Source organism: Astatotilapia calliptera, unplaced genomic scaffold (assembly GCF_900246225.1).
Source record: "Astatotilapia calliptera unplaced genomic scaffold, fAstCal1.2 U_scaffold_68, whole genome shotgun sequence".
NCBI classification, from domain to species: domain Eukaryota; kingdom Metazoa; phylum Chordata; class Actinopteri; order Cichliformes; family Cichlidae; genus Astatotilapia; species Astatotilapia calliptera.
Window position 1 is genome coordinate 64,756 of NW_020535809.1, and position 27,843 is coordinate 92,598.

Below are 27,843 nucleotides of genomic sequence, written 5' to 3' on the forward strand. Positions count from 1 at the left end.
ATGGCCATCTACTGCAACCTGTTGGTGTGAGGGGAGAAAGAGAGCCACAGATTAATAATAACTAATAGTTAAATGCAGAGAGGTGTGTAAACACACAGTGAGTGAGAAAGGTGACTGAAGAAGAAACACACAATGCATCATGGGAAGCCCCGAGCAGCCTACACCTATTGCAGCACAACTAAGGGAGAATCACCTTATCCAGCTTTAACTATATGCTTTATCAAACAGGAAAGTTTTAACCATAATCTTGAAAGTAGAGAGGGTGTCTGTCTGTCAAATCCAAACAGGAAGCTGGTTCCACAGAAGAGGGGCCTGAAAACTGAAGGCTCCGCTTCCCATTCTGCTTTTAAATACTCTGGGAACAACAAGTAAGCCTTCAGTCTAAGAGCGAAGTGATCCAGGGTGATCTAATAAATTTTAACATTTTTAAACAACAACAGAGCAAACTCATTCTTAACTAAAACCAAACTGCAATCAAAACTAAATGATTAACCACAAATTTCATTTAGAAAAATGAAGCAGAATTAAAATAGCTAGCTTTTCTACTAAGTACACGAATTCAGTTAACGTTGTGCTAAATTAAAGTTTGATAATGAGTTTAAAATGATGGTCTCATAATCTCCTGGGTCATAAGTTGGACTGCTGAGGTGTTAATTAGTCATGTTTAAAACGCCGACTCACATGTTTAAAGTTCAGAAGCTGCACACGGAGGAAGTAGCTCTCATAAACATAGTAACTCATTTGTGAAGAAAACTATAAAACATGTTCATCTTACTTAAGAAACGTGGACTTCAAGCAATTAAATATCAGCTAGCTGCCTGATTTCCACCTATTTTTTATATGTATATTTTGTAAACGATTTCTAACCAAATCTGTGCATGTGAAGCACACATGCTGGCCATTAAAAAAAGAAAGAAAGATATTTTATCTCTCTACAGGAAGTTGTGGAAGTGATCAGTTTCAGTGCAACAATGGACAATGCATCGACATAGGCTGGAGGTGTGACGGAACGAAAGACTGCACAGATGATTCAGATGAGCTGAACTGTCGTAAGCATCGCAAACAATCACAGAAAAAAATCCCTTTAAGAAGTCAGACATATGTTGGTACATGTGCTCTTGCTAATGTAACAAAAATAAAACAAAGAGAAGAAATGTGAAGCCAAGCATAAACTGTATGACTTACATTTCTTTTGTATCCTAAACAACTGTTTTGCTCCTTTTGTTGCAGCACCTCCGTCGTGCACCTCACAGGAATTTAAATGTGTGACAAGCGGTGAATGCATCCCATCAGGATTTGTCTGCGATGGGGAGGAGGACTGCATCGACGGCTCAGATGAGCAAAGAACCTGTGGTATGCAGAATGAATGCTTGAACGTGGCGTCAAAGAACAGAGAAATGAACAAACACTTTTGTTTGTCCTGAAAACTGTCATAATCACAAGACAAAAAAAATGTGTACTTATAATGAAGTAATGAAGACTTAAACTAGGTGGCCTCTAAAGGTATTGTTCATAATTTCAAAAGGAACAGAAACTATACAAAATTAAAAAAAAAAGTTGATTCTTTAAATGATCTGTAAAAGAAGCTATCTAAACTAAGCATTTCAAGTATCTAATGTTAAAACTTAGGTCTTCCAATATTCATGAATTTAAAGTTAACACTGTGGTTTATTCATTACACAAACCCGTTATAACAGACAATCTACATTATGAACCATTTCTTTTGTAAAGTCTGTGTTTGGCTTTCAGTGTGGCAAAGACTTATTGAACCAAGAAGTAATTCTATAATCACATTACGCTCCTTGTTAGAAGTCTAATTCTCCCACAAAGTGGATTTTTGAAACAAGCCTAGCTTCATATTTTTGGTTCAGGTGGACGGACCTGCAGCCCAAACCAGTTCACCTGTCGGGAGGGCCAGTGTATCCCCAGCAAGTACAGATGTGACCACGTAAAGGACTGCGTGGACAACTCTGATGAGAATAACTGCAGTAAGAGTTTTAGATCTAGATGTAACCGGCCATGGTTACTTTACTAGATGATAGTATTCTAATTGTAATGGAGGAACTACTTGTTGTTTGCAGACTATCCACAATGCACTGAGAAAACCTGTGCCAACGGGGCCTGTTACAACAACTCACAGCACTGCAATGGACGAGAAGACTGCAGAGACGGCTCTGATGAATTCAACTGTAGTGAGTAGATAACGCTTCTACTCTTCTTGTTTTCAACTCCACCAAAGTAGGAAAAAAAAAATTTATTTATCTCAAAATTTCAAGTTATGTCTGAGCAAGTCAGACTTTCAACATACTGAACTCAAGATTTCCACCTACTATGTCAATCCAAACTTTGCGATATGTAACTTGAACTTTTGAGATTGACAACTTAAAATTCTGAGTTAGTGAGTCAGAATTTTAAGATACCAATCTGAAATTTGAACTCACCAACAGGAGAAAAACATTTTTCAGTTGTGGAAACTAGCTTCCATTGTCTTGTCTGCACCTTTAAAATTCAACACTTTTCTTACCTATCTTACCTTTACATGCCTTAAAGTGCCGAGCACAGCTAAGTCAACATGTTGAGTTACATGTCTCAAAAGTTCGACTCAAAACTTCAGGTTAATTGTGAGCAAGTCAAACTTTTGTCACACTAAACTCAGAATTTCAAGATACTTGAGATACCAACCTGATGTTGGGCCTCATGGACGGCAAAAAAATTCTTCAGTAGCAGAAATAGGCTTCTGTAGTCTCTTCTGCGTCTAATTTAACAAAAATTCTAATAAATTTATGTATATTTATACTTTTTCTATTAATTATATTTTTAAAATATGCTATTACCTAAATTTTATTAGTGTTCTCCTGTTGTATAAACATAGCAAAAAGCCATTTCCAGACACCATATTTGTTTGGCCTCTAATGGTAGGTCCTGCATGGGGTGTTAAGATGATGCATGAAATGATGTTGTGCAGCAACATTGCAGAATGTTTTCATCCCAGTTGCTTAAAGAACATATTCACAAAACGGTTGCCGTGTTTTAAAGCAACTAAAAGTTTTTAAAGTTCATTTTTATTATTTTCATATTATATATTTTGATAGTTATGCTTAACTCCTAATTAGCCAGTTTTATTCTGCATAATGGCTATGAAGTATTTTAATTTTATTTGGTTTACAGGTAATGATAGCCCAGCTATGCATTATTATAGTTTAGCAGTCTATGGTGCCAGAGAGCAGTAAAGTCTCAACCTTTGTACCTCTGGATCTTTATCAGTCTGGACTCCTCGTGATTTTGATGAACCTAAATTGAGATGTGTTCACTTGTTACTTTAGTTTTTGTGAGTCATAACTCATTTTAATAATTAACATATTGCTGGACCTCCTGTAAATCCAGTCTCTGTTTTATTTTCAGCAACTCAGCATTGCCCCATCCACCAGTTCCAATGTGCAAATGGCTTCTGTATCCCGATGTCATTTGTGTGTGACCACTGGGATGACTGTGGGGATGACAGTGATGAGCAAAACTGTGGTACGGGTGAATGAGACCGAACACACATGCTAGCTAATTATGAGCCTCTTTTACATTTTAAATTGTGTTCAATAAGCACAGGCTGCCATTTAACTTACTGGTTGTCTAGATTACCAGAGCTGCAGTGGCAACCAGTTCACTTGCGCCAGTGGCCGTTGCATTCCTCAGCAGTGGGTGTGTGACAAGTTCAACGACTGTGGGGACTACAGTGATGAGAGAGGATGTGGTGAGAAAACTTGACTGATTTACTAATATGTGACATTGTTTATGACTTTCAATAAAATAATTTTTAAAAAGTTCATGAAAATGTCAAGATTAGTTTAACTATTAGACGTATTAGAAGGTTCATTGAGTTTTGAAATCACTCTTCAAGAGTTAAAGCTCAAATTATACCATCATAACAAATCAAGAAAGATTTTTTCCTCACAACAACATGAAAGAATGTTTGCATATTTTTAACATAATTATACGTCTTTCAATGTTTTTCAGATAGTAACTCCCGAGACTGTTACCCCGGTGAGTGGGGATGCCCAGGCTCGACCATGTGCATACCAGTGGGAAACGTGTGTGATGACAAGCCTGACTGTCCTGGAGGCACAGATGAGACCAACACCACTGCACAGCAAACCTGCGGTAAGCCTGACGTGTACAAGTCCCGCACTAAGAATTCTACCATTTATGATAATATCATGTCACACCTGCCTTTAATCTAAAAAACAACAACAACAACAAATGAGATGAATCTGAAGGAATTGAAGTGATCGAGATCTTGTCGAGTGTAGAATGTCTCACGTTTTCAGAACCGCAATTTGATAAATTTGGGTGTAAGGGCTTTGGCTATAGTGTTGAGTAATCACAAATGTTTACCAGATGTCAGCTGCTCAGATACTATAATCATAACTTTTGCATTCCTTATCACTGCCTTAACACACACTTGGTTTAATATTAACTTTTTGCAGGTCATTTTCAGGCCTATAAAGCTTATTACGATACCAATAACGTCCTGGCATCCAAGCTTCTTAGAATAGGATTAATTTTACACTTTTACCGTTGTTTACATTTGTCCATGATGTTCATTTCTGTGATGTTGACTCACAGGCCTGGAAAGGTGCTCAGCCTTGAGCTGTGAGTTCTACTGCCACCCATCTCCTCAGGGTGGTGCATGCTACTGCCCTGATGGCTTCATTGTAGCCAATGACAGTCGGTCGTGTGTAGGTGAGTTCTTTTATATGTATTTTTTCCCTAAAAACATCGTCTCTATGTGTGGCAGTGTTAAAATTGAATCAGACATCGACAGCACACACAGTTTTAGCAACTTGTGTTTTGCGTCCTGGAAAAAGCACAGAGCTTTGAGGAAGCATAAACTGTGTAATTTCAGTGTGTTCTAGCTGCAAATCATTTGTGTAGACTCTTACTATAATGTCCCTCACATTATACATCCAAAACATGGCTGTTTGTTCTGTTGCCCAGACTACAATGACTGTCAGATCTGGGGCATCTGTGACCAGCTGTGTGAGGATCGTCCTGGCACACACCACTGCAGCTGTGCTGATGGATACGTCTTGGAGCAAGGTCATGTTTGCAGAGCAAATGTGTCAGGTACAGAGAGTGCACACATGTCATGGTACCTGTGTTTAATTTTGCTGTTTAAAAGATGAGACTGAAATCATTAAATTAAAAAGACATTATTGTTTACAGTCCAGCTGAGTGACAACGATCTTCAAATATCATTCTTTTCCTCATATTTTGTTTGCAATTACATCAATGGTTACATTTTCTCGTGTCTGTTATTTGTGTTTTTCAGCTGGGCTGCCACAGCTAATTTTCACCAATGGGGGTGATGTGATGATAGCTGATCTGCACGGGCGCATTGTCAGGATTCTGGTGCCATCCCAGGGAAAAGGTTTAGCAGTGGCAGTCGCCTACAGCTGGCACAATGACAAAGTCTTCTGGAGTGATACTTATACCAAAAAAGTCAGTTTGAATTTAATGTCTGATGAAGTTCTTGATTATGTTTTATTGTTATTTTTTATACAACAAACATTAATCCAAAACTTTGAAATTCTTTTGCCAGGTTTATTCCGCCAACTATTACGGAGGCGACATTAAGGCAATTCTGAATAATTCGGTTCACAGCGTCCAGAATATTGCAGTTGATTGGATCAACCTCAAACTTTATGTACTGGAGGCCAGGGTGGAGCGCATTGATGTGTGTGACTTTGATGGAGGAAATCGAGTGACGCTGGTGGCTGAAAACCTGCGGACTCCTCATGGCCTCGCCCTGGACCCAACAGTAGGGTGAGTTTAAATAAATGACGTGGTTTTATAATCACAAAAAGATTGAAATATGAGTTTAGGTTTGGGCATTAGTTTTTGAATTACTGGCAATTTTTTCATCTACAAATTCAGTGTCAGGAAAAAAGTTTGATAAACATCATAATTTTGTGAGTTGAAGATAATTTGAGTGTAAAAGATTGGATGTCCAAGAGTCTTTGAGTTCACCTGAGTTTTGCTCATATAACTCATATAACATCCTTTTACATTTTTTTTTTTTTTGGTTTGTAGCTACATGTTCTTCACAGACATGGGTGGTAACAATGTGCAGTCTAAGCTCGAACGTGCCTTCATGGATGGCAGCAATCGTTTCGAGCTGGTAAAGAGCAGGCTCGGCACGCCAACAGGAATTACCCTTGATATCATCACCCAGAGGGTCTACTGGTCTGACAGCCACTTTGACACAGTGGAGACTGTCACGTACAGCGGTTTGGACAGGTAAAGGTTACATTAGAAATAAATTGTTGACCTCCTTCAGTTGTATCCTCCTTGATGTTCTTTCTAAGGCGTACTTGTTTCACATAGAAAATTAGTCCTCAATGGTGGAACACAGTCGCCACATCCTTTTGGAATTGCTTTATTTGAAAACCACGTATTCTTCACTGACTGGAGCAAGATGGGTGTGATCAGATCAAATCGCTTCAATGGCAGCAACCCAACCCTCCTCTATCGTGCCGCGAACCGGCCAGGCCATGTTGTCGTCTCCCACCCTCTCATGCAGCCTCTGGGTAAGGAGATTCAGTCACATTCAGTCTGAGGAAAACAACTTTAAAATGTCTGCTTTCCCTTGAATATAATGTAACAAGATGCCTCTTAATTTATGGTAAAAAATAAAATATTAAAAATGTATTTCTCCAGATATCGTGAACTGCTTACTTGACTAAAAAAATCTATCAACTGTGTTGTGAACAAATTTTTATCTTATCACAAAAAGAAAATTCTTTGTTATCTATAAGAGCTACATACTACACTGAGTGATGTCATAAAATGATGACATCTGTCTTGTAATGCAGTGAAGAACCCTTGTGGGAGAAACAATGGTGGCTGTGAGCAAATTTGTGTCTTAAGTCACCGCACTGACAATGATGGTTTGGGCTTCCGCTGTAAGTGTCGCCATGGCTATGACCTCCATTCGGACCTTCGGTCCTGCTTCAGTAAGTTTATCTAATTTGTAAAACGACCTTACCCTTCTCTTATACACGTGTTTATATACGTGTTTCTGTTCTGGGTTAAAAAAAATAGTTAATGAAATGTATAATAATGTGCTGACAATTTAAAAAATTACAATCCTTTCTGGTAAGCTAGATCTGGGAATTTTTAGTTTTTTTTTAATATATCATTTAAACAGCAAGTTTATATGATAATAAGCCCTGGCACTAATTTTTTGTGCAGAGGTGAAGGACTACTTACTGGTGGCCTCCTCACTGGCGGTGCGGGGAATCCCACTGAATCTGTCCACGCAGGAGGACATCACTCTGCCCCTCACAGGCCTTGGGGCGTCTTTTTCTGGCTCTGCAATGGAGTTTGACGGCAATGAGGGGACTGTTTTCTACAACGACAGGTCCAAAGGCCTCATCTATAAGTCGAACCTCAATGGCAGTGGTGAGTTTTTGACTTGGGTAAAAAAAAAAGAAAGTGGCACTTAGGGTGCTGAGTTTTATAACCTAACCTTGATATAGTTACAGTGTTTAATCAAAGCGATCTCACCTATTATATTTATCCAATCTCAGTTCAGCAGATTTTGACAGGCTACAGAGTGGGGATAGTTGATGCCATGGCATATGACTGGACCTCAAAAGTTTTGTTTTGGACCACAAGCACCTACAGCTCAGTGGTAGCCTTCAGAGTCACAGACAAGTCCAGACGAGACATTGTGACGGGATTAGGGAACCCAAAGGGAATTGCAGTGCATCCTAGTGCTGGGTGAGTTATCAGATTTATCACAAATAACTCCTGAAAGATACTTTGCCTGAGCAGGTTTTAGTTTGTAGAGACAGGAAGGAAATTAAACACAATAAATGGTAATGAATATTTTTTTATTCAGATTTTTCTGATCATAGAAAAATGCTGTCTATTCAAACCACTTTTACTATACTCACTACTCTACACTACTACTTCCTAAACCACAGCCATCACATGGGCCTCCACCCTTTATATTCAGGATAACAATTATCATTATTCACTGTAGTCTACTGCATTACTTCACCAAACATTTCTCCACAGCTACTTGTTCTGGTCTGACTGGTATCGTCCAGCAGTAATAATGAGAGGCTTCACTGATGGCAGCAATGCTGTCCCTCTTGTCAACACAACACTGGGATGGCCATTTGGGCTTGCTGTTGACTATATGTAAGTAGAGTGGTCAACTATGTCAGTTATGAGAATACCTGCTTGGCTCCATTTAAGGAATAATAAACAGTATATTGTATGACTCAGCTACACTTCTTCTTTGTGGATTTCTCTTTGACAGGAATAACAGGCTGTACTGGGTCGATACCCTTCTTGATCAGATTGGCCACATTGATGTTGAAGGAAGTGACAGACAGACATTTACCAACATCGGCCAGATCACTCAGCCCTACTCTTTGACAGTTTATACAGGTTAATTCAACTGTACACTCATTCAGAATACTGCACAAAACACAAACACACCATACTCACCATAAGCAAGCTCTTAAGGAAACCAAGGTTAGCCTTATTATTGTTATTTGATTACCTTCTGGCTTCTACAGTATGCATCTATTCGATATTCCCCAATTCCAAAAATGGAATTGGTAAATGGACTGGAACTTACATAGCACTTTTCTACTCAATTTAGTATTCAAAGTACTTTCTACTGCAAATCTCACTTACCAAAACAAATACACAATCAAGCAGTGCTTTTATCTATGCCCAAGAGCACATGCATTTACACTCCAATGGATGCATCGGGACAAATCAGGTTTCAGTTTCTTGCTCAAGAATACTTTGACACATAGCTGGAGGATACAGGAACTGATTGATCCACCGACCTTGTGATTGGTAGCTGACCCACTCTACCAGCTTGTAACAACCACTAAATCACATTTATAACATTTAATGTATTTTAGTTACATATGCAACTGCTTGTAACGCAGCAATATCTATCTTGTAGACTACCTGTATGTGTCTGATACAAGGACCAGTGCTATATTCGAGATGAGGAAGAGGGACGGTGGTGGGAACATTATGGTCAGACAAGGAATCACCGGCATCATGAATATCAAGGCCTATACAGCTGACCTCCACAGCAGTAAGTTTATCCAAAGAAAGACACTGGATTCTGGAAAGTGCTTAGAGGTGCAGTTTAGTGCTGTAGGACCAGGACTTTGGAGTTTTGAGTGGCGGTAGGAAGTAAATGATCTCCTGGGTCAAGACAACACATGAGCAGTGATAAAGCAATCGAGGACCCTACTGACTTCTTCTCTGTGATCTTTCTGACAGCCTTCAATAGCCGATGTAACATGCTGCCAAATGGACACTGCAGCCACTTCTGTTTTCCAACTCCCAACTTTGGTCGAGTGTGTGGCTGTCCATATGGTATGAAACTTCAGTCAAATCAGAGGGACTGCATCAAGGACGATTCCGTTCCTCCACCTGACAACATCTGCGGGGACTACTCCTTCGAGTGTGACGAAGGACGTTGCCGACCTAACTCTGACCGCTGTGATGGGATTGTTGACTGCATAGATCAGACTGATGAGGCCAACTGCACAGATTCAGGTGAATGAAAAAGAAAAACGCACATGCTTAGGAGTTAGTGTAAGAAGATATTTTTAAGTAATCCAACTGATCGCCTCATTTATCTTTATCAGGAGCGACCTGCTCTCCGTACGCCTTCACCTGCAACAACAAGCATTGCATCTATGCCAGTTGGCGCTGTGATGGCATGGACGACTGCGGAGACGGCTCAGATGAGATTAACTGTCCCACTCGTGTCCCTACCAGCTGTTCATCCGGCTACTTCACCTGCAACAACAACAGATGCATCTCTGCAAAATGGGTGTGCGACGGTGAAAATGACTGTGGGGATGGCTCTGATGAGCACAACTGCAGTAAGCACAGATCCCACAAGTCTTCTTGAATTGCTGCACATACAGCTATTAGGTTATTACATATTAACATACATGTTTAAAAATAAATAAATAAATGAGCTCTGTTTGTGATTATCAGATTCAACCATCACCACATGCCCTCCAAACTACTTCTTGTGTCCCGATCATCGCTGCATCAGTAGCTTCTATGTTTGTGATGGAGACCAAGACTGCTTGGATGGCTCTGATGAGAAAGATTGTGGTACGTATCTGGAAAATCATCCATGTTTTAGTAATTTTTTTAGATCTTTGGAGCAATATCGTATATTTAATGCAACTAGTTTGATGGCAGCAAAAAGCTTCAAGCCACTGATTGTATTTGGCATATTGAACATATGTTTGTTGTTGTGCCATAAAAGTTTACTCGTCTTTTCTTTGTTTTCTGTTTCCTTTGTGTTTTAAGAGTTTTCCTGTTCCTCCTTTGAGTTTGCCTGTGCCAGTGGGGACCAGTGTGTCTATTCAAGTTATCGGTGTGATGGAGTGTTTGACTGCAGGGATCATTCTGATGAACAAGGCTGCCGTATGTTACCTGCACAGAATAATGTTTTGTATAATTATAGATTGGGAATTCCACTCTCTGCTCAAATTTATCAGAGAAAGTCAATGAAGTTTTAGTTATTTATTTATTTATTTTCTTTGACAACTCCAGCCACCCGAGGTCCAGGCCTCTGCCACGATGATGAGTTTCAGTGCCAGAGCGACGGTTTCTGCGTACCAGATGAGTGGGAGTGTGATGGTCACTCAGATTGCGAGGATGGGTCTGATGAACACAACTCCTGCCCACCTGTCACCTGTAGATCCAACTACTTCCAATGCGCCAACAAGATATGCATTCCAATGAGTTGGTTGTGTGATGGCGAAAATGACTGCCGGGACATGAGTGATGAACTGAACTGCCCCACCCCTCCGTTTACTTGCCCCTCCGGACAGTGGCTGTGTCCGATCAGTGAGGTGTGCATCGACCAGGACAAGGTGTGTGACGGCCAAAGGGACTGTCCCAATGGAGCAGATGAGTCACCTATCTGCAGTGAGTTAAATGCATTGTGTATAACATTTAAATCTCTAAATGGACATAAAAAGAAAAGAAATTAAGGATAGCTAAAATGCTTTATATTACTTAAAAACTGGTATAAGTAAGACAAAATGACAAATGTACTAGAATTTAAGACACAAATGCATTATATTACTAATACATTATATTACTAACTCCTGTAGATGAAGATGACTGTTCACTCAGCAACGGGGGCTGCAGCGACAGTTGTATTCAAGGCCCATTTGGGGCTGAATGCACCTGTCCACCAGGATATCAGCTCCTCAATGACTCAAAGACCTGCGATGACATCAATGAGTGTGTGGTTCCTGGTTTCTGCAGCCAGCAGTGCTACAATGAAAGAGGAAGCTTCAGGTGCCACTGTTCTGATGGTTACCTCCTAGAGCCAGATGGACGGACCTGCAAAGCTACGAGTAAGCAACAAGCAACACAATACAGGAACTGTGTAACTTATATAGATACTTATAAAGATACTACAGTTCTTTCAGTGACCAACAAGCTCTTTTTCCATCTTTAGACCCAAGTGCAGCTGTGCTTTGCTTGCCAAACGTAGCCAGATCATTGCCAACCGAGTCAACATAAGACCACCCCTGATGAGTCCAGTGATCACCGGTTTAAGTATTGTGACTGTAGACTTTGACAGTGTCACTTCCAAATCTACTGGGCTGATACCAAAGAGAAAAAGATATGGAGTGCCTACCAGAACGGCACTGGCAAACAAGCGGTAAGGCTAACAACAGAGTTTCTTGCTTTATAATCTCAACATTTAAATGAACGGTTTAATTTTGTGAGTGCTCAATATGTCCCTGTTGTTTTAGGTGTTCTCATCTGGTCTGATGGTAACAGAGAGTATTGCTGTCGACTGGGTTGGTCGGAATCTGTATTGGACAGACTCTGTCATGGAGAACATTGAGGTTTCCACTCTGGATGGTCGTTATCGCAAGGTCCTCATGAGTAGAAATATTACCAACCCCCGTGGATTGGTTTTGGACCCCCGTAACCAGTAAGTACACTCAAGTTACATGGATGTTATGCTAGTATTACATTATTTAATTTAATAGTTAAGCAAAATGCCCTTTATAAATACATTTTCACCCTTTTTTACCATACTCAAGAAGTACATCATTGACCTCTCTGTCTTTCTCATTCATGCCAGTACCAACCTGATGTTCTGGTCAGACTGGGGCCAGAACCCCAGGATTGAGCAGGCCAGCATGGATGGAACCATGAGAAAAGTCATCGTCAGCACTAAGATCTACTGGCCCAATGGCTTGGCCCTGGACTACACCACACAAAGAGTCTACTTTGCAGATGCCTATCTCAGATATATTGACTACTGTGACTATAATGGAAACAACCGATATCAGGTTATGGCAAGCGATGTGGTAAGTTTAGTTTTTCCTGTTTTTCATTATAAGGAGGAAATATTTACTACTTGTTTAAAGTTTATACCCTTTTAATCATTTTTCAACACTGTTTAGAGAACTGAGACAATTTGGTGTCACTCCTCACCACATGCATTAAAGCCAGGGGTGTTATCATGTCTGTTATTGGAGGTTACTGGCATAAACCATTCAAATACAATGAGTGTTACGTTTAAAATATAATCATTGTTCACAAAAAGTTTTTATCCTTTGTGTGTCTAACACCAGGTTCTCCAGCACCCATATGGTATGACCATCTTTGAAGACACCATATACTGGTCAGAACATTATACCAGCAAGGTGATGAGTACCAACAAGTTCCATGGTGGCAACATCACTACTCACATGAACAATGTCTACCAGCCCATGGGCATTGTGATGGCTCATCCCATCAAACAACCCACAGGTAGTTTTCAAATAAAAAACAAATCTTACTTGGATACTTGTAGCTTTAAGAAGTGTATTAAAATGTGTTGATGTCTATAATAACTGAGTACATGAGTTTCACACACACACTACAGTGATGCTCTACTGTAATAGTTAAACAAAGTTTAACTCTTCACAGAGAATGTTCTTTTTCCTTTCTATTGTGAACCCACTATAAAAGTAGAAATTTATATTGTAAATAGTGAATAAACAACAACTTTCTGTCATGTAAATGTTTATGTATTACTTGGTTACTTTGGGGTAGTATGAATGGATATGGAGGAGGTCCTTATCAGTTCTGGTCCCTGGGGCACAATTTTGATACCCTAAAAGAAAATAGGTGGATCAAATCATGCCAGCAAAATGCTCCCAGAGGCACCAGATCCCTTCAACTGTGAGCGTGGAAGGCTCAGCTTGTTCCTTTCATTTGTCATCTGTTTGTTCACTAAATTCTCTTTTAATGATACCAGTGTGGTAGTTTAAATGAATCCGATTTCAAGGCTGAAAGTGACTCTGCGCTTTTTGTGTTTAGCCATCAACCCATGCAGCGAACACCTGTGCACTCAGCTGTGCCTGCTGGTCAACCTGAGACCCAGGTACTACACCTGCCACTGCCAATCAGGTTGGAAGCTGGATGCTGACAAGCGCACCTGTGTTTAAAGGTAATTTTGGTTTTACACCTTTCTCTGACTCACTGTTCGCAGAATTTAACAGTGCTGAATACAAATCAGTGTTCAGTAATGAGTTTTCTGCTCGTGGTTAATATTCCTTTGTAATGTTTTGCTAAAAAAAAATCTCTCCTACAACTGTGCATCTCTTTGTTCTTCTCCATTCATTTCTAGATGAGACTCCCTTCTTAATGGTGGTTAGGGATACCTGTGATTTTTGGCATTCCCCTGGATCCCACAGACCCTTCCAACAATGCAATGACCCCAGTGTCTGGCATCAGCCAGGGGCAGGATATTGACTTTGATGATCAGGAGCAGTTTGTCTATTGGGTGCAGAGCACTGTGAGTGGAGGTCTTAAACTTGAAGAGGCGGAAAGAGTTTTATAACATGCAATAGATTTGAGTGTGAAACATGCATAGATTCTAAAGATGTCTTACAATCAATTCATTATATTAGGAAGGAAATTGTATTTCATTTAAATTTGAATAAGTTTAAAACAGAAGAAAAATGAGATCAAGTGCACATCAATAGTACCTGCAGATTCTGAATAATTATTTTAAATTAATTGACTCTTTTGTTCTCATGCTAGGATTCGATTTGGGAGAGTGAAAACCGACGGAACAAACAAAACTCAGTTTGCTCCAGCTGCTTTCATGGGCTCACCGGCCGGTCTGGCTTTTGACTGGATAGGCCGAATAATGTATTACACCAATCCCACTGCCAAAACCATTGAAGTAAGCATAGTGAGAACAACAGAATCATTTGATTATCAATTACTGATAAGATGCTGTCATGCCTAGGCCTCACTTGTACCTGCAAACAAGTAACAACACTTGAATTAGAAGAGATCAGAAAACACCGTGGCAAAAAAGATTAAATACAGATGTTCGTCATGATGTTGTGTTTAATTACCAAAAATACCCCAATCAAATATACTCATTTCCTTTTTTTTTTCCTTTTTGTTGGATATTATTGTGGTATATTACTATTTATTTTATTTTTATTATTATTATTTATTAAATTGATATATTTTCAAATTTTTGTTACTTGAAGAAGTTTAGTTTAGCAAATTATTACAACAACCTACAATTAAAAATGCTATGCATGGTTAACTCAGAGGTTTTGTATCTTTTTGATTGCAGGTTATGATTTGCCTTTTGTTCTTTTGCATTTATTATTTATTGGGGGATTTTTTTTTTAGTAGACGTAAATAAAATACAATGTCGCACTTAGGTTATCCGTGTTGATGGAAGTGAGCATTACAGGAAGATCCTTATCACCTCTAACGGAAAACCAGAGGGAGTAGGAGAGCCCATTGGAATTGTGCTGGATCCAGCCCGAGGGTAAATCACATGTTCATAAAAATTAATAAATACATATAATTACCTTGATCAGCGCTATTTAGTTTTATATATTATATGTAGATAGTACACAGCACACAGCACCCTCATTACCATTAAGAAGACAATAGTTGGCTGGTGAATATGTTGGCAATATATTCCCCTCACTTTTGCTTCCTGTGACATATATAACCCAATTAAAACAGTAACTTGGTCCAAGACGTCATTTAACTGAATGTCTACATGATTTTTTTATTTCATGATATTAGAATATTTTTCCATTTTAGTGAAACTAACCTAATGTAACTTTTTTAGCGTAAAATCTAAGAAATCTCTGTTTTTTGGACTTTAACATCCTGTTACCTATCAGCATTAGTGTGGCACCAGCAGCAAATCTTGCGCATAGGTGTGACGTTTGACTGAATGGGAGGAGAAGTTGGCGGTATGACTCGCTGAGATCACATCACTTGTCATGTTTAACCTTTCCATCCACAGAAAGTTATTTTGGTCAGACAAGGGGTCGGACAGTGGAGTTCCTCCAAAGGTCGCCAGCGCTGACATGGATGGCAGCAACCTTGTGAACCTCTACACAGGCAGCATGGCTAACATAGGGTTCATCACTGCTGACATCTCCACCATGAAACTGTACTGGGGCGTGGCTGGCACAGGGGTGGTGAGTACAAGTTACCTGTTTAATATGTAGACTTTAACTAGAAATCTGATCACTTTAATATTTTCAGTTCGTTCTTATTTTCCCAGATTGAGCGTGGCACTATGGACGGGGCAAGCCGTGTGACAGTGGTCAGCAGTCTGTCCCATCCATGGGGGCTGACTATTTACCAAAATTACCTCTACTACACTGACCTGGACTATGAGGTCATTGAGAGGGTGGAGAAGGACACTGGCACCAATATGGTGGTGATGAGGAGCGGCATGTCTGGCCTCCATGGTCTCAAAGTGCATGCAGAGACAGTATGTGAATCAAGTGTCTTTCAAATAACTACAGAAGTGTCCGTTCTTTGGGTTTTTGGTGTTCTCATGCAGACTGGTTAGATTATATAACAATTAATACCAGCCAGTGACTGAGGGAATGATATTTAGGGCTAATTTTATTTCTTTTTCTGAATCTAGCTTTTTGTGTTTTGCTCATAACATTTTCTTGTTTTTCACAAAAAGTAAATGATCTTTCATTTTGGGAGATTTCACTTGTGTGTGCATACTAGAATATACAATACTGTCTATGTTTGTGGGGTTTTTTTATTGAACATATCTGTACGTAGTACTATATTTTGGCCTTTTTTCTATTCTCTTACTCATTTTTTTTTCACTTTTCACTTTTTCTAATATATCTCTAATTCACTTTTTGTTCCTGTTCTTTGTGCTGCTGGAACAAGTGAATTTCCCCACTGTGTAAATCAAGTCTACATCTATGTCTTTGTCTATGTTAAGATGCATTTAAGTCTAGGACTCCTGACAAAAAAGGGTGCGTCACCTCTGTGTTTGAGATAGATCGCAGAATACGAAGAAGACAAGTATGTGAGGATATTGGGAAGCAGGTTTAATTAAAAGAAAAAAAAAGTCCAAACTTAGTTTATATGATCAAAGATTTTCTCTTGCTGAAAGTCACAGATTCGGCACAACACAAAAATTACTTGTATAATATCAGTCAAACCCTTTTCATGTCAGGAGATCTGGTATAAATTCTTATTCTCCAGTCAAATATGGGCATCCAGTAACGCTGGCCTTCGCCACCCTGTCTTTTCCACCTCAGACTCAGCAGGAACCACTAATGCCTGCAGCTCCAACAACGGCGGCTGTCCGCACCTCTGTTTGCCCAAACCCGACAATAAGAAGACCTGTGCCTGCACTACAGGGTTTCACCCATCTCCAGATGGCTCCAGCTGCCAAGAGTATGAATCTTTCGCCGTTGTCTCCACTCGCTCATATATCCGTGGCTTCCACGTAAACAGCTCTGACCACTCTGAAGCTATGGTGCCTGTTGGCGGATGTATGTTGGCTTCTTATTGTTGTGAAATATGAAGTTCAAACCTTTTTTCATATTATATAGCATAGATTATAATCATCAACTTTCCGTTAACCCAAGTTCCTCTCTGATATTTTTCTCAGCATCATATGTCATTCATGATAAGGTGGATGCCCACATTAAATCTGGCTATGTGTACTGGACTGAGAACAGCACCTACTCCACATACAAGGGTATTTTCAAAGCCAGAACTGATGGAGGGCATTACACCAGAGTTCTCCCTTCAGGAGTTGGCGTAAGAGGCATTCAGGGTCTGGCTGTTGACTGGATTGCAAGTATGTGGCAACATCCACCAACAATTTTATCCATCCACCTCCACTAGCATTAATGTAAAATGTAAAGAATCTACAAAAATAATGTAGAATTTCTCTATTTACTTTTTCAGATAACTTGTATTTCACCAATGCTCATAAAACCGAAACCTACCTGGAGGTGATGGCCATCAACACGACCTTCCGAATGATTCTCATTAAGTCCTCTGAGGATCAGCCCCGGGATGTGGCTGTCAGCCCTAAACTTCGCTACCTCTTTTGGACTGATGCTGGTCAGACACCGAAGATTGAGCGGGCCTTGCTGGATGGCACAAACCGCACAGTGTTGGCATCAGAGAGCTTAGCGTCACCTCGTGGCCTAACAGTTGATTACAGTAATAACTTCCTCTACTGGACAGATGATGTTCTTGATATGATCTCACGCATGGCCATAGACGGCACAGAGAGGCAGATTATTCGGTATGGGAGCCGGTATCCATCTCCAATGGGACTAGCTATATTAGGAAACTACATTCTGTGGGTGGATAAAAGGCTTGGAAAGCTCTTCCAAGCCAGTAAGGACCCAGCCAATACCGACCAGCCAGAGGTGAACATTGAATTTGCCTAATTTAGCACACAGTTGTAGTTTTAGCTGTCATTCTCTCCAGTGATAGCTTACAATAATATAAAGTACAGGTAAACAGAAAATCCTCTTTTAAGAATCTGGAAATTAAATACATCTGATGTCAGTTTTTGGTTTACTTGCTTAATAGTTAAGCTATAATATAACATAATATAATAGTGCTCGTCAAATTTAGCTTGGGTACATAAGAACCGTTTTTCTGTCTGTAGTATTGTAAGAGAAAGTTTGAGCTAACAGCGAGCAAAAAATTGGCATACTTTTTGTGATAGCAGTTGGAATTAGTTGTGGGCATTTAACAATCATTCTTCACTTGTGCTATGCCTATGCTATCTGACAAAGAAATAACAACTTTTGGTGTTACCAGGTAATCCGAGACAATCTCGATGAGCTGATGGACGTCACCATCTTTGACGCACATGTCCAGCCTACATCTGCCAATCTGGTAGGATTTAACCCATGCCACGAAGACAACGGACGCTGCCAGCAGCTCTGCTTTGCCATTCCAGACAAGCAAGGACCTAAATGCGCTTGTGCCCACGGGACACTTCTTGGTAATGGAGTATCATGTGGTTATGAACCGGATGAGTTCTTAGTTTTCTCCACAGGCTACACGCTAAATAGCCAGAGGTTAGACCCAACGGATCATAGTCTACCCTATCCAACTGTGACCTTGGGCAATGGCGTAATGGGCCTGGATTATGACTTCCGAGAGAAACGAATTTTCTTCATGCAGTATGTCGGGATAGGTCGGAGCAGGATTGGCTACATCACCACAACATCTGTCACAAGCCCCCCTGTCACTATCATCTCAAGTGAGTTAAGCATTATCACTCTTCACATTCATCATTTCATTTTTCTCATTTGTGACTTTATTTAATTTCAAATCCTCTAAATGCTGCTTAGATTTGGACAATCCAGAGGGTTTGGCATTTGACTGGATAAACAAGCGTCTTTACTTCACCGACAACTTTAAACGTAATGTCCAGTCGATCGGAGTAGATGGAGGTAACCGGTCAATCATAGCCCCTGCAAACTGGCCCAAAGGCATCGTTGTTGATCCATGCTATGGGTAAAAGCAAACTAATATTCTCAAATGTCCAAAGATTGAAGATGACTTTCAGATATTAAACATGCTATCAAGTATAGCTTTGAGCTCCCTCTTATTACTCTGTCTGATGCTTCTCACTTTCCAGTTACTTATATTGGACTGACTGGGGATCTCCAGCTAAGATTGAGAGGGCAACACTGGGTGGAAGCTTCCGGACTGTCATCATCAGCACGGGTCTGACATCACCCAACGGACTGTCTATAGACTATGAGGAGAGGATGCTCTACTGGGTCGATGTTTCGCAGTATGTCTAGTTATTCTCATATAAATTAAAAATTAGGAGAGAGACAGATTATGCAGCAGATTTTCTTTTCTTTTTTTAAATTTCTTTCTACAGAGACAAGATTGAGCGGTCGACCCTGACTGGTGAGAATCGAGAAGTGATCATGCAAGGGCTCAGCTATCCATTTGGTATAACTGTCTACAAGCAGGATATCTTCTGGACCGACTGGACTGAAAGAGGTGTCTTCAGGGCTAGTAAGAATGATGGCTCTGGCTTTACAGTGCTAGCCCAGAATCTGGAGTACCTACCAAAAGACATTCACGTTCATGCTGAATCAAAGCAGGAGATTTGCTCCAGCTTCTGTCAGCAGTTCAACGGTGGCTGCAGTCATGTCTGTGTTTCTGGTAAGAGCAGGCTTTTTGATGCACAAAAAGGCACCAAATCCCACCTTAAGTTGTGTAATAGACAACAGGAAAAAGACAGCAAATATACAAGGAATCTTACCTCAGGTATCTGTGTTACCTGTGGTTTTTCAGGTCCCGTCGGCCCTGAGTGCCAGTGTCCTCATGAGGGGAACTGGTATCTGGCAAACAATGGCAAAGACTGTATACAAGACACGGGGAAACGCTGTCAGGCAGATCAGTTTACCTGTCTCAATGGTAACTGTATCTTAGCACGCTGGAAGTGTGATGGCTACAATGACTGCCACGATAACAGTGATGAGCTCGAGAGAGTTTGTGGTGAGAAATCTGGACATTTTTTTTTCAAATTGTCTTATTTAAACAGACAAACTTAGCCAGCCAAGAAGCAAACAGCTATACCAACATCTGCAAAAGCCTTCATGTTTCTTTTAACCCTTCCCCAGCCTTTCACACCTGCTCAGCCACAGACTTCACCTGCGACAATGGGCGCTGCGTCCCACTCAGCTACACCTGTGACTACACAAATGACTGTGGTGACAACAGTGATGAACAGGGCTGCCCCTTCCCCACATGTAACCCTGCTACCGAGTTCACCTGCGCTAACGGACGCTGCATCAGCGCCAGCTTTGTCTGTGATGGCTACAACGACTGTCGGGACAACGCTACCTCCGACGAAATCAACTGCCGTGAGTAATGACGAGACTAATTGTTGGGCTTAAGATTTGATTATGTTAAACAATGAGATGGTTACTGCAAACACAGAAAAAAATAAAAAAAGATGAGATTGAAGTCACTGTTTTCTCCATCCGTTCCTCCCCAGAAACTAAAGTTGGACAATTTCAAGTCAAATACTGTGCCCGTACTCACACCTAAAATGATTCTATATTGCTAAATAATAATGTTATAAATAATGTTACGTATGTAGTGTCAAAGGGCTGCCAGTGGCCTTGGGTGAATGATCCGATCTGGTGTCTTTACAACATCTCTCCAGCTGATCGTACATGTCCCAATGGCCAGATCAAGTGTGACAACACCAACATCTGCATCTACCCTGGAAACCTATGTGACGGCTTTAACAACTGTGGAGACAACAGTGATGAGAATCCTCTCTTCTGTGGTGAGCTGAGTCAAAGAATGTAGCTTCAGCTGATTTGAACTGCACATCAATAAAGATGTAAATCTATGCAAACTTGCGCTTATGTGTGTTACAGCGGGGCGTACATGTGCTCCCGATCAGTTCCGTTGTGATGTAGGAAAGTGTATCCCTCAGACTTGGGTATGTGACTCCATCAAAGACTGCACTGATGGGACAGATGAACCTCCCTCTTGTGGTGAGTGCTCAACATTAGTGCAGCTAACTTAAATTCAAAGACTTTTATACTTTAGGTTTGATGTGAGTTTCCATAGTGACTCGTGTTTTGCATAAGGAAGACACACTTGTATGAAGCAAGCCAGCCCTTTTTTTCTCTTTCAGTTCACACTTCCCATCGTCATTAAAATGTGATTCTGTGTTTTCTACTGTGCAGAAGATATAATCAGAACATGCAGTCCAAACCATTTCACTTGTACCAATGGAAACTGCGTCCCTGAGTCACTGGTGTGCGATGGCAACAATGACTGCTGGGATAACAGTGACGAGGCTCCTGAGCTGGAGTGTGGTGAGACACCAGTTAGATATGTCGTCATTATTTGTGCAGCGTTAGGCTTCTCAATATTTTGATTCGTTTATATAATCTCAGGTTAGCATTCTCACACACTTTCATCAATTTTGCTTTTTAATATCATATTGTCACCTGGAGGCCAACGAACCTGTAGTTCTGACCAGTTCACCTGTCCGACCTGGTACCCGGGCCATCCACGCTGTGTGCCTTTAAGCTTTGTGTGTGATGGGGAGAAAGACTGTGCCAATGCAGCTGATGAGCTCCAGAACTGTCCCAACCGGACCTGCCACATGAATGAGTTTGCCTGCGCCAACGGGCTTTGCATCCTCATCCCCTTCCAGTAAGTGTGGCACATGTGTGATTGAATAAAAGTAGAGATGCGTTTACTGGTCTCGAGACAAATTCTATTGTCAGGCAAGTAATTAATCACTACTCTTCTGTAGCTGTGATCGCGTGAATGACTGCGGAGATGGCAGCGATGAGTTGCGCTGTACATATGATACCTGCAGCAGCAACCAGTTCACCTGCAGTAACGGAGCCTGCATCTACTCTTTCTACATCTGCGACGGACAGAACGACTGTTTGGATGGTTCGGACGAGGCGGACAGCTTGTGCCTCACGCCTCAGCCCACCTGCTCTCCTCAACAGTACATGTGCAAGTCGGGAGAGTGCATCGATTCCAATAAGGTGTGCAATGGACAGAAGGACTGTCAGGACGACAGTGATGAAAAAGGCTGCGGTAAGAGGCAAACAAATATGGAAAACTGTGGGACATTTTTGATAGAATTTATGAACTGTATTTCCTTGTCATACAGCATCTAAAAGAAACTTTGGTTGCACAAATCTTCACATGCATATGGTTAAAGTATATTTAATGAAAAAAGATAAGGTGTCACAAAAAGTATATTTGTCAATCAGACCAAGCCTATGTGCTTTCATATTTTATGAAAATGTTTGCTTTTATAAATATATGTATATTTATACAGGTTTCTTTGTGCTACATATTATAAATACTGATGATTTATTCTGAAAAGATGGAGTATGTAATGAGACGTATTTGTCTGTCTGTCTGTTTGTTTGTTAGCAGTCCAACATCCACAGTTTTCAAGATACACATTTGCAGATTTTGTGACAGTAGACACAAAAAACAGCTCAGGATGATTTAATTTTGGTGAAAATCAGAGGTCACGTCAAATATGAATATCTGTGAAAATGTTTTATGGATTGTCCTTAAACTTGACAATAAAATAGAGGGCCTTGGGGGACGTGAGTACCTGGGTTGGCTAAGCAGGCCAATCTTGACCTTCAATGTTTGCACCAAAAGTCAATTTAAATTGAATCGAATTTTTTTTACAGTTTATAGAAACCAAAGATTTCAGTCAATCACCTCCAATCACCTCCAATCATGTGGGCAAAGATAATAAAATACACAATTTTAGTACATAATACTTTAAAGTCATGAGTCAAAGGTCAGGGTGACACAAATGAGGAAAAAGGCTCATTTGAGATTCCATTGGTTAATCTCCACATTTTAAAGCAATATATTAGTCAGTGGAAAACATAAGCACTGTCATTGTTTGAGCTCTTTTAAAACATTCTTGTTTCAATACAAAATTATACAATTTCACTATGATAAACCATCAGAGTTTTAGTATAGCTCTTGCCCTTCATGCAGAGTTGTGCTCTTTGAGTGCTCTTGTTACCTGTATTTTTGCTGCAGGTCTTAAAACCTCATCCATATTCTGTCTTTGCTCAGCTTCTCACTTTTTCTTTATTCTCTTTAGGAATTAATGAGTGTCTCAACCCAGCAGTCCACAAGTGCGCCCAAATCTGCACTGACACCCTCACCGGTTATTACTGTTCCTGCAACCCAGGCTACCAGCTCATGCCAGATGGCAAAGCCTGCGAGGACCTCGACGAGTGTGTCAGCACACCCGCCGTCTGCAGCCAGATCTGCGAGAACAGTTTTGGCTCATACCACTGCAAATGCGCCCCAGGGTACATCCGCGAACCGGATGGACGCACCTGCCGTCAGAACAGCGGCATCAACCCATACCTCTTGTATACCAATCGCTACTACATCCGCAATTTGACCACTGACGGGTTACAGTTGAGCATAGTCCTGCAGGGCCTGACAAATGTGGTGGCATTAGAATTTGATCACTATGAGAAGAGGCTGTACTGGCTGGATGTAGGGGCAGGAAAGATTGAGAGGATGCGCTTCGATGGGAGCGACAGGGAGACGCTGGTGAGCAACGATATAGGAGGAGCTGAAGGCCTGGCGCTGGACTGGGTTGGCAGGTTTGTAAAACAGGAGAAACCTAATAGATAATAATCTGTTACATATAAGTATTTAGGTCATTAAGTAACAAGAAGTGATTCGCACAATTGGAAAACAATTGTTTGCACATGTACTCCTATTTTATTTTTTATAACTAGCAAATCGCTCTCAGAGCACAAAATACATCCTGAGTAAACACACACACGCACACTTCCATATATAAAATAAAGAAAAAGAGAATATGAATGGGGTAATTTTATTAACTTTGCATCTATGTGTTTCACAAACAACATCTTTTTAATTTATATATTTATTTAATTTTTCTCCTTCCTGTCTCCTGCAGGAAGTTGTACTGGGTGGACAGGTATTACAGCTCAGTTCATGTGATGGAGCTGGATGGGCGCTACCAGAAGAAACTGCTGTCGGGACACTTTACAGATAGAAATCACACCTACGTTATCACCAGACCTCGTGCTGTGGCTGTTAACCCTAAATATGGGTATTCACACACACACACACACAGACACACACACGCACACACACATACAGAGAAAATCTATGATTGACTCTAAAACCAAACGTGTGCAGTTGTTTCTGCCTCCCGGTTTTTAGTTGTTCCCATTCCTTTGCTTCGACTTTTCCTCATCCCTCATTCCTTCATTCCTGCCCTCTTTTGCCCAGATGGCTGTACTGGACCGACTGGGGTGACGCAGCATATATCGGCAGAGCTGGCATGGATGGAACAAATATCAGTGCAATTATCACAACCAAGCTGGAGTGGCCTAATGCTCTAACTATAGACTACACCAACAACAAGATCTTCTTTGCTGATTCCCACCTTAACTTTTTGGAGTGAGTTCATGAAGTATCCCACAGAACGTTTATTCTGTGTTGCACTGAATTATCTAAACATTGATTTCTCTTTATGTTTCTACATGTGAATTAATCACATTGTGTATAAACCTCCCTATTCTGTGCATCTTAGCTTTGCAGACATGGACGGCCAGAATCGGCACCGGGCCATCGCTGGCTCGCTTCCCCATGTATTTGCTGTTTCTCTATTTGAGGACTGGGTCTACTGGACAGACTGGAACACGCATACTGTGGAAAAAGCTCATAAGTACACTGGCGAGGAGCGTACAGTTATGGGCAACAACACCCATCGCCCCTATGACATTCACGTCTACCATCCCTACAGGCAGCCTCGAAGTAAGTATATGACAGCTGTGTGCTATTATATTCCCGGCATCACAATGGACGGCAGAAGATAATTTATATTTAATCGTCTTATTCCCCAGGTGAGAACCCTTGCTCGTCCCATGACCTGACCTGCAGTCATCTGTGTCTGATCGCGCCTGGAGGGCAGCGAGCTACCTGCGAGTGTCCCGATCACTTCATTGGTGTGGCTGTTGGATTTAAGATCCAGTGTGTTGCTGACTGCTCCAGTACCCAGTTCCGCTGTGGGGACAATGAGAAGTCAGTGTGACAGAAAGTCATGATACTTTACTGTACTGCTTATTAACCATCATTAGGGGTAAAAAAAATTTGTACATTTTCTTGTTCTTAGGTGCGTTCCGATATGGTGGAAGTGTGATGGTCAGTCGGACTGTGGTGATGGCTCGGATGAACCTCAGACCTGCCCACCTCGCTACTGTTCAGCTGGCCTGTTCCAGTGTCAAGATGGCAACTGCACCTACCCTGGCTTCCTCTGCGACGGCCACCAAAACTGCCCTGATGGCTCAGATGAGGATGCTGCTCTCTGCAGTATGACAGTTTCCTGAATCCTGAATACGAACTCTAAATAACTCAATCAAATAAAAATTGAACAGAAAAAAATACTTTACGTTTACCAGATTCAAGTTTTTAACTATGATTCTTTTAGGCCTTTATTTTTTCCTTTTTCTCTTTTTTTTTCTTTCTTTCTTTCTGCTGAAAATGAAAGCCTGTTTTCAGGAAGAGGGTTCAATGTTAAACCTGTTTCCTGTCCTCACAGGCGATCACCGCTGCGCTGGAAACCAGTTCCAGTGTAAAAACAAAAGGTGCATTCCTGTGTCCTGGCACTGCGATGGAATAGTTGACTGTACAGATGGCAGCGATGAAGATGCGGAGACTTGCTCCCAGAAGACCTGCAAACCGGGAGAGTTCACGTGTGCAAACGGCCGCTGTGTGCCGTCAATGTATGTGTGCGATGCCCAGGACGACTGTGGTGATGGATCTGATGAGCCGTATGAAGTCTGCAGTGAGTGTTACTGTCACGCGAATTAAATATGTCCCAACCATGATTTCCTTTTCTTTCCCCCATGTCTGTCTGTGATGAGCACAAAAGGAGCAGCTTAATTGATAATAGCCGTGCACTTTGCAGAACCGCACGACTGTTTAATCAAGCAACGACTTATCTGTTTCAGAGATATACAATCGATTCAGACACAGCGCAGGTGTAACCTGGGTGAATTAATGAAGCTGCACGTAGTGTGGATTTTTCTAAATTTAAGTTGCACAGTCAATCCCTCCTCCCCCTCTTCCGTCTGCTTCTAATTACTGTCTGTCTGGCTCTGTCTCAACTCATCCTCCCTCATTATTTCTCACCCTCTTGTCACCTTGCAGACTTTATTTTCGATCTTACTACTAATCTCACCACTTTCCTTCCATCCTTTGCCTGATGTCTCTGTCGCCTTGTCTCCACAGTGGGTCCAGACTACAAGTGCGATGAGGATACAGAGTTCTCCTGCAAGACAAACTACCGCTGTATTCCTCAGTGGGCCCGCTGCGACGGCTCAAACGACTGCATCGACAACAGCGACGAGGAAGGCTGCGGTCAGTGCTCATGTGTCAGCAGATGTGTCGGGGCTGTCAGACCAGCTGCATACTGCACATGTGTCAAAATCTTAAATTAGTTCCTAAAGATCTGATGATATTGTGGTGTACTTTAAAAGTTCAAGCTCTGCAATGCTTGTAGTTTCTAATCCAGAAAAAGAAATCTGAATACCTTTACAGATCATTTGCACCACTCAATCATTAAATAACATATTTATTCGTTTCAGCCTTGGCTGTAGACGACTTTAAAGCTCCGGTTCCAAAGATTAAATAATAATGGGTGTAATGCAGAACAGTAAAAACAAATAGCAAAGATGCATCATTTTATAGACAGAAATTACACTGTAAGAAGGTGGTCACACACAATTAGTATTTATTAGTGAAAATGTATCAAGCTGTGTTAAAAAGGCTAAAAACCCATGAAGTTAAAGCTACAGTGTATAAGATATCACCACCAGATGTCAGTAGAATGCAGATTGCAGTCTACTGACAATGTCAGGAATAAATAAGCGTCCTTTTATTTATATTTCCATGTCTCAGAGCCCTGACCGCGATGACATCTTGGCCACTATTTGCAAGATTGTGGGGCTTCCACAAACTGGCGCCGACTTCTATGTATTTTTAATGGATTAATTCTAAGTTTATGAAAATGCATCAATCTGTTGGAAGCTGTAATAACACACTGATCAATTTATATTTATGAGTACAACCTTCTTTTATTCTATTAAGTAACCTAAAAATTGACACACTTTACCTTTAAGTCTTTGGTTTCAGCAGGTTAAAAATCTTATTTCCCAAAATGTTCTCATGACCACATGTTCAAACACCTTTTGTGCTGCTGCTTTATAACAGAGGAAGTGACCTGTGACCCTCTGGGAGATTTCCGTTGTGACAATCACCGCTGCATTCCCATCCGCTGGCAGTGCGATGGCTCTAATGACTGTGGCGACAGCTCAGACGAGAGAAACTGCCGTAAGTTTTTCAGTTCAATCTGTTTCAAAAAATGTCTTCTTATTAAAAATGTTTCTTCTGACTGCTTTTTACTCATGTAGTTTGAAGCCTCATATCACAGCGGCCACACATCTCATATTGAACACGTGTGTGTGTGTGTGTCTCTCTAGAGCCAAGGCCGTGCTCTGAAAGTGAGTTTCGATGTGACAACGAGCAGTGCATTCCCGGAAGCTGGACGTGTAACCATGTCAACGACTGTGGGGACAACTCGGACGAGCGAGACTGCGGTGAGCAGACGCCTCCTCCTCATGCTAACTCCTCGGCCTCCTTAAAATTACATCCAGCCGTAAACAAAACACACACGGGCGCAAACACACACATCAACATAACATCTTGGCTCTCTTCCAGAGTTGCAGACATGTCGTCCAGGTTCTTTCCAATGTGACTCGGGTCACTGTATCCCCGCTATTCTGCAGTGCGACAACCGACCCGACTGTCTGGATCTGTCAGATGAGACCAGCTGTCGTAAGTTTACAGCGTGAAAATTAATGGCACTCTGGGCCCCCGCAG

The 27,843-nt window shown here is 41.1% G+C and overlaps 1 protein-coding gene across 1 annotated transcript; it reads left to right on the forward strand.

Annotated features, from left to right (window-relative positions):
* LOC113018356 (low-density lipoprotein receptor-related protein 2-like) lies at nucleotides 1-27,820 on the forward strand. The gene is given in 65 exon segments (XM_026161418.1): nucleotides 1-24; nucleotides 965-1,049; nucleotides 1,231-1,353; nucleotides 1,872-1,988; nucleotides 2,082-2,192; nucleotides 3,403-3,519; nucleotides 3,629-3,745; nucleotides 4,009-4,152; nucleotides 4,618-4,734; nucleotides 4,990-5,118; nucleotides 5,324-5,493; nucleotides 5,594-5,817; nucleotides 6,085-6,291; nucleotides 6,379-6,581; nucleotides 6,867-7,007; nucleotides 7,246-7,455; nucleotides 7,584-7,776; nucleotides 8,077-8,202; nucleotides 8,324-8,454; nucleotides 8,987-9,124; nucleotides 9,316-9,594; nucleotides 9,687-9,926; nucleotides 10,045-10,167; nucleotides 10,369-10,485; nucleotides 10,615-10,992; nucleotides 11,181-11,429; nucleotides 11,534-11,548; nucleotides 11,551-11,670; nucleotides 11,673-11,740; nucleotides 11,835-12,019; nucleotides 12,173-12,401; nucleotides 12,669-12,846; nucleotides 13,399-13,521; nucleotides 13,703-13,743; nucleotides 13,745-13,876; nucleotides 14,125-14,136; nucleotides 14,138-14,269; nucleotides 14,769-14,878; nucleotides 15,371-15,548; nucleotides 15,635-15,860; nucleotides 16,647-16,883; nucleotides 17,003-17,194; nucleotides 17,305-17,777; nucleotides 18,178-18,625; nucleotides 18,717-18,882; nucleotides 19,007-19,165; nucleotides 19,259-19,548; nucleotides 19,681-19,884; nucleotides 20,010-20,252; nucleotides 20,558-20,683; nucleotides 20,778-20,897; nucleotides 21,093-21,224; nucleotides 21,366-21,567; nucleotides 21,671-21,966; nucleotides 23,012-23,528; nucleotides 23,852-24,007; nucleotides 24,190-24,360; nucleotides 24,494-24,717; nucleotides 24,807-24,984; nucleotides 25,076-25,272; nucleotides 25,502-25,747; nucleotides 26,194-26,322; nucleotides 27,175-27,294; nucleotides 27,444-27,560; nucleotides 27,682-27,820. Coding segments are annotated over 65 exon segments (11,439 nt in total). The 3' UTR covers nucleotides 27,816-27,820.
* The last annotated feature ends 23 nt before the right edge of the window (nucleotides 27,821-27,843 follow it).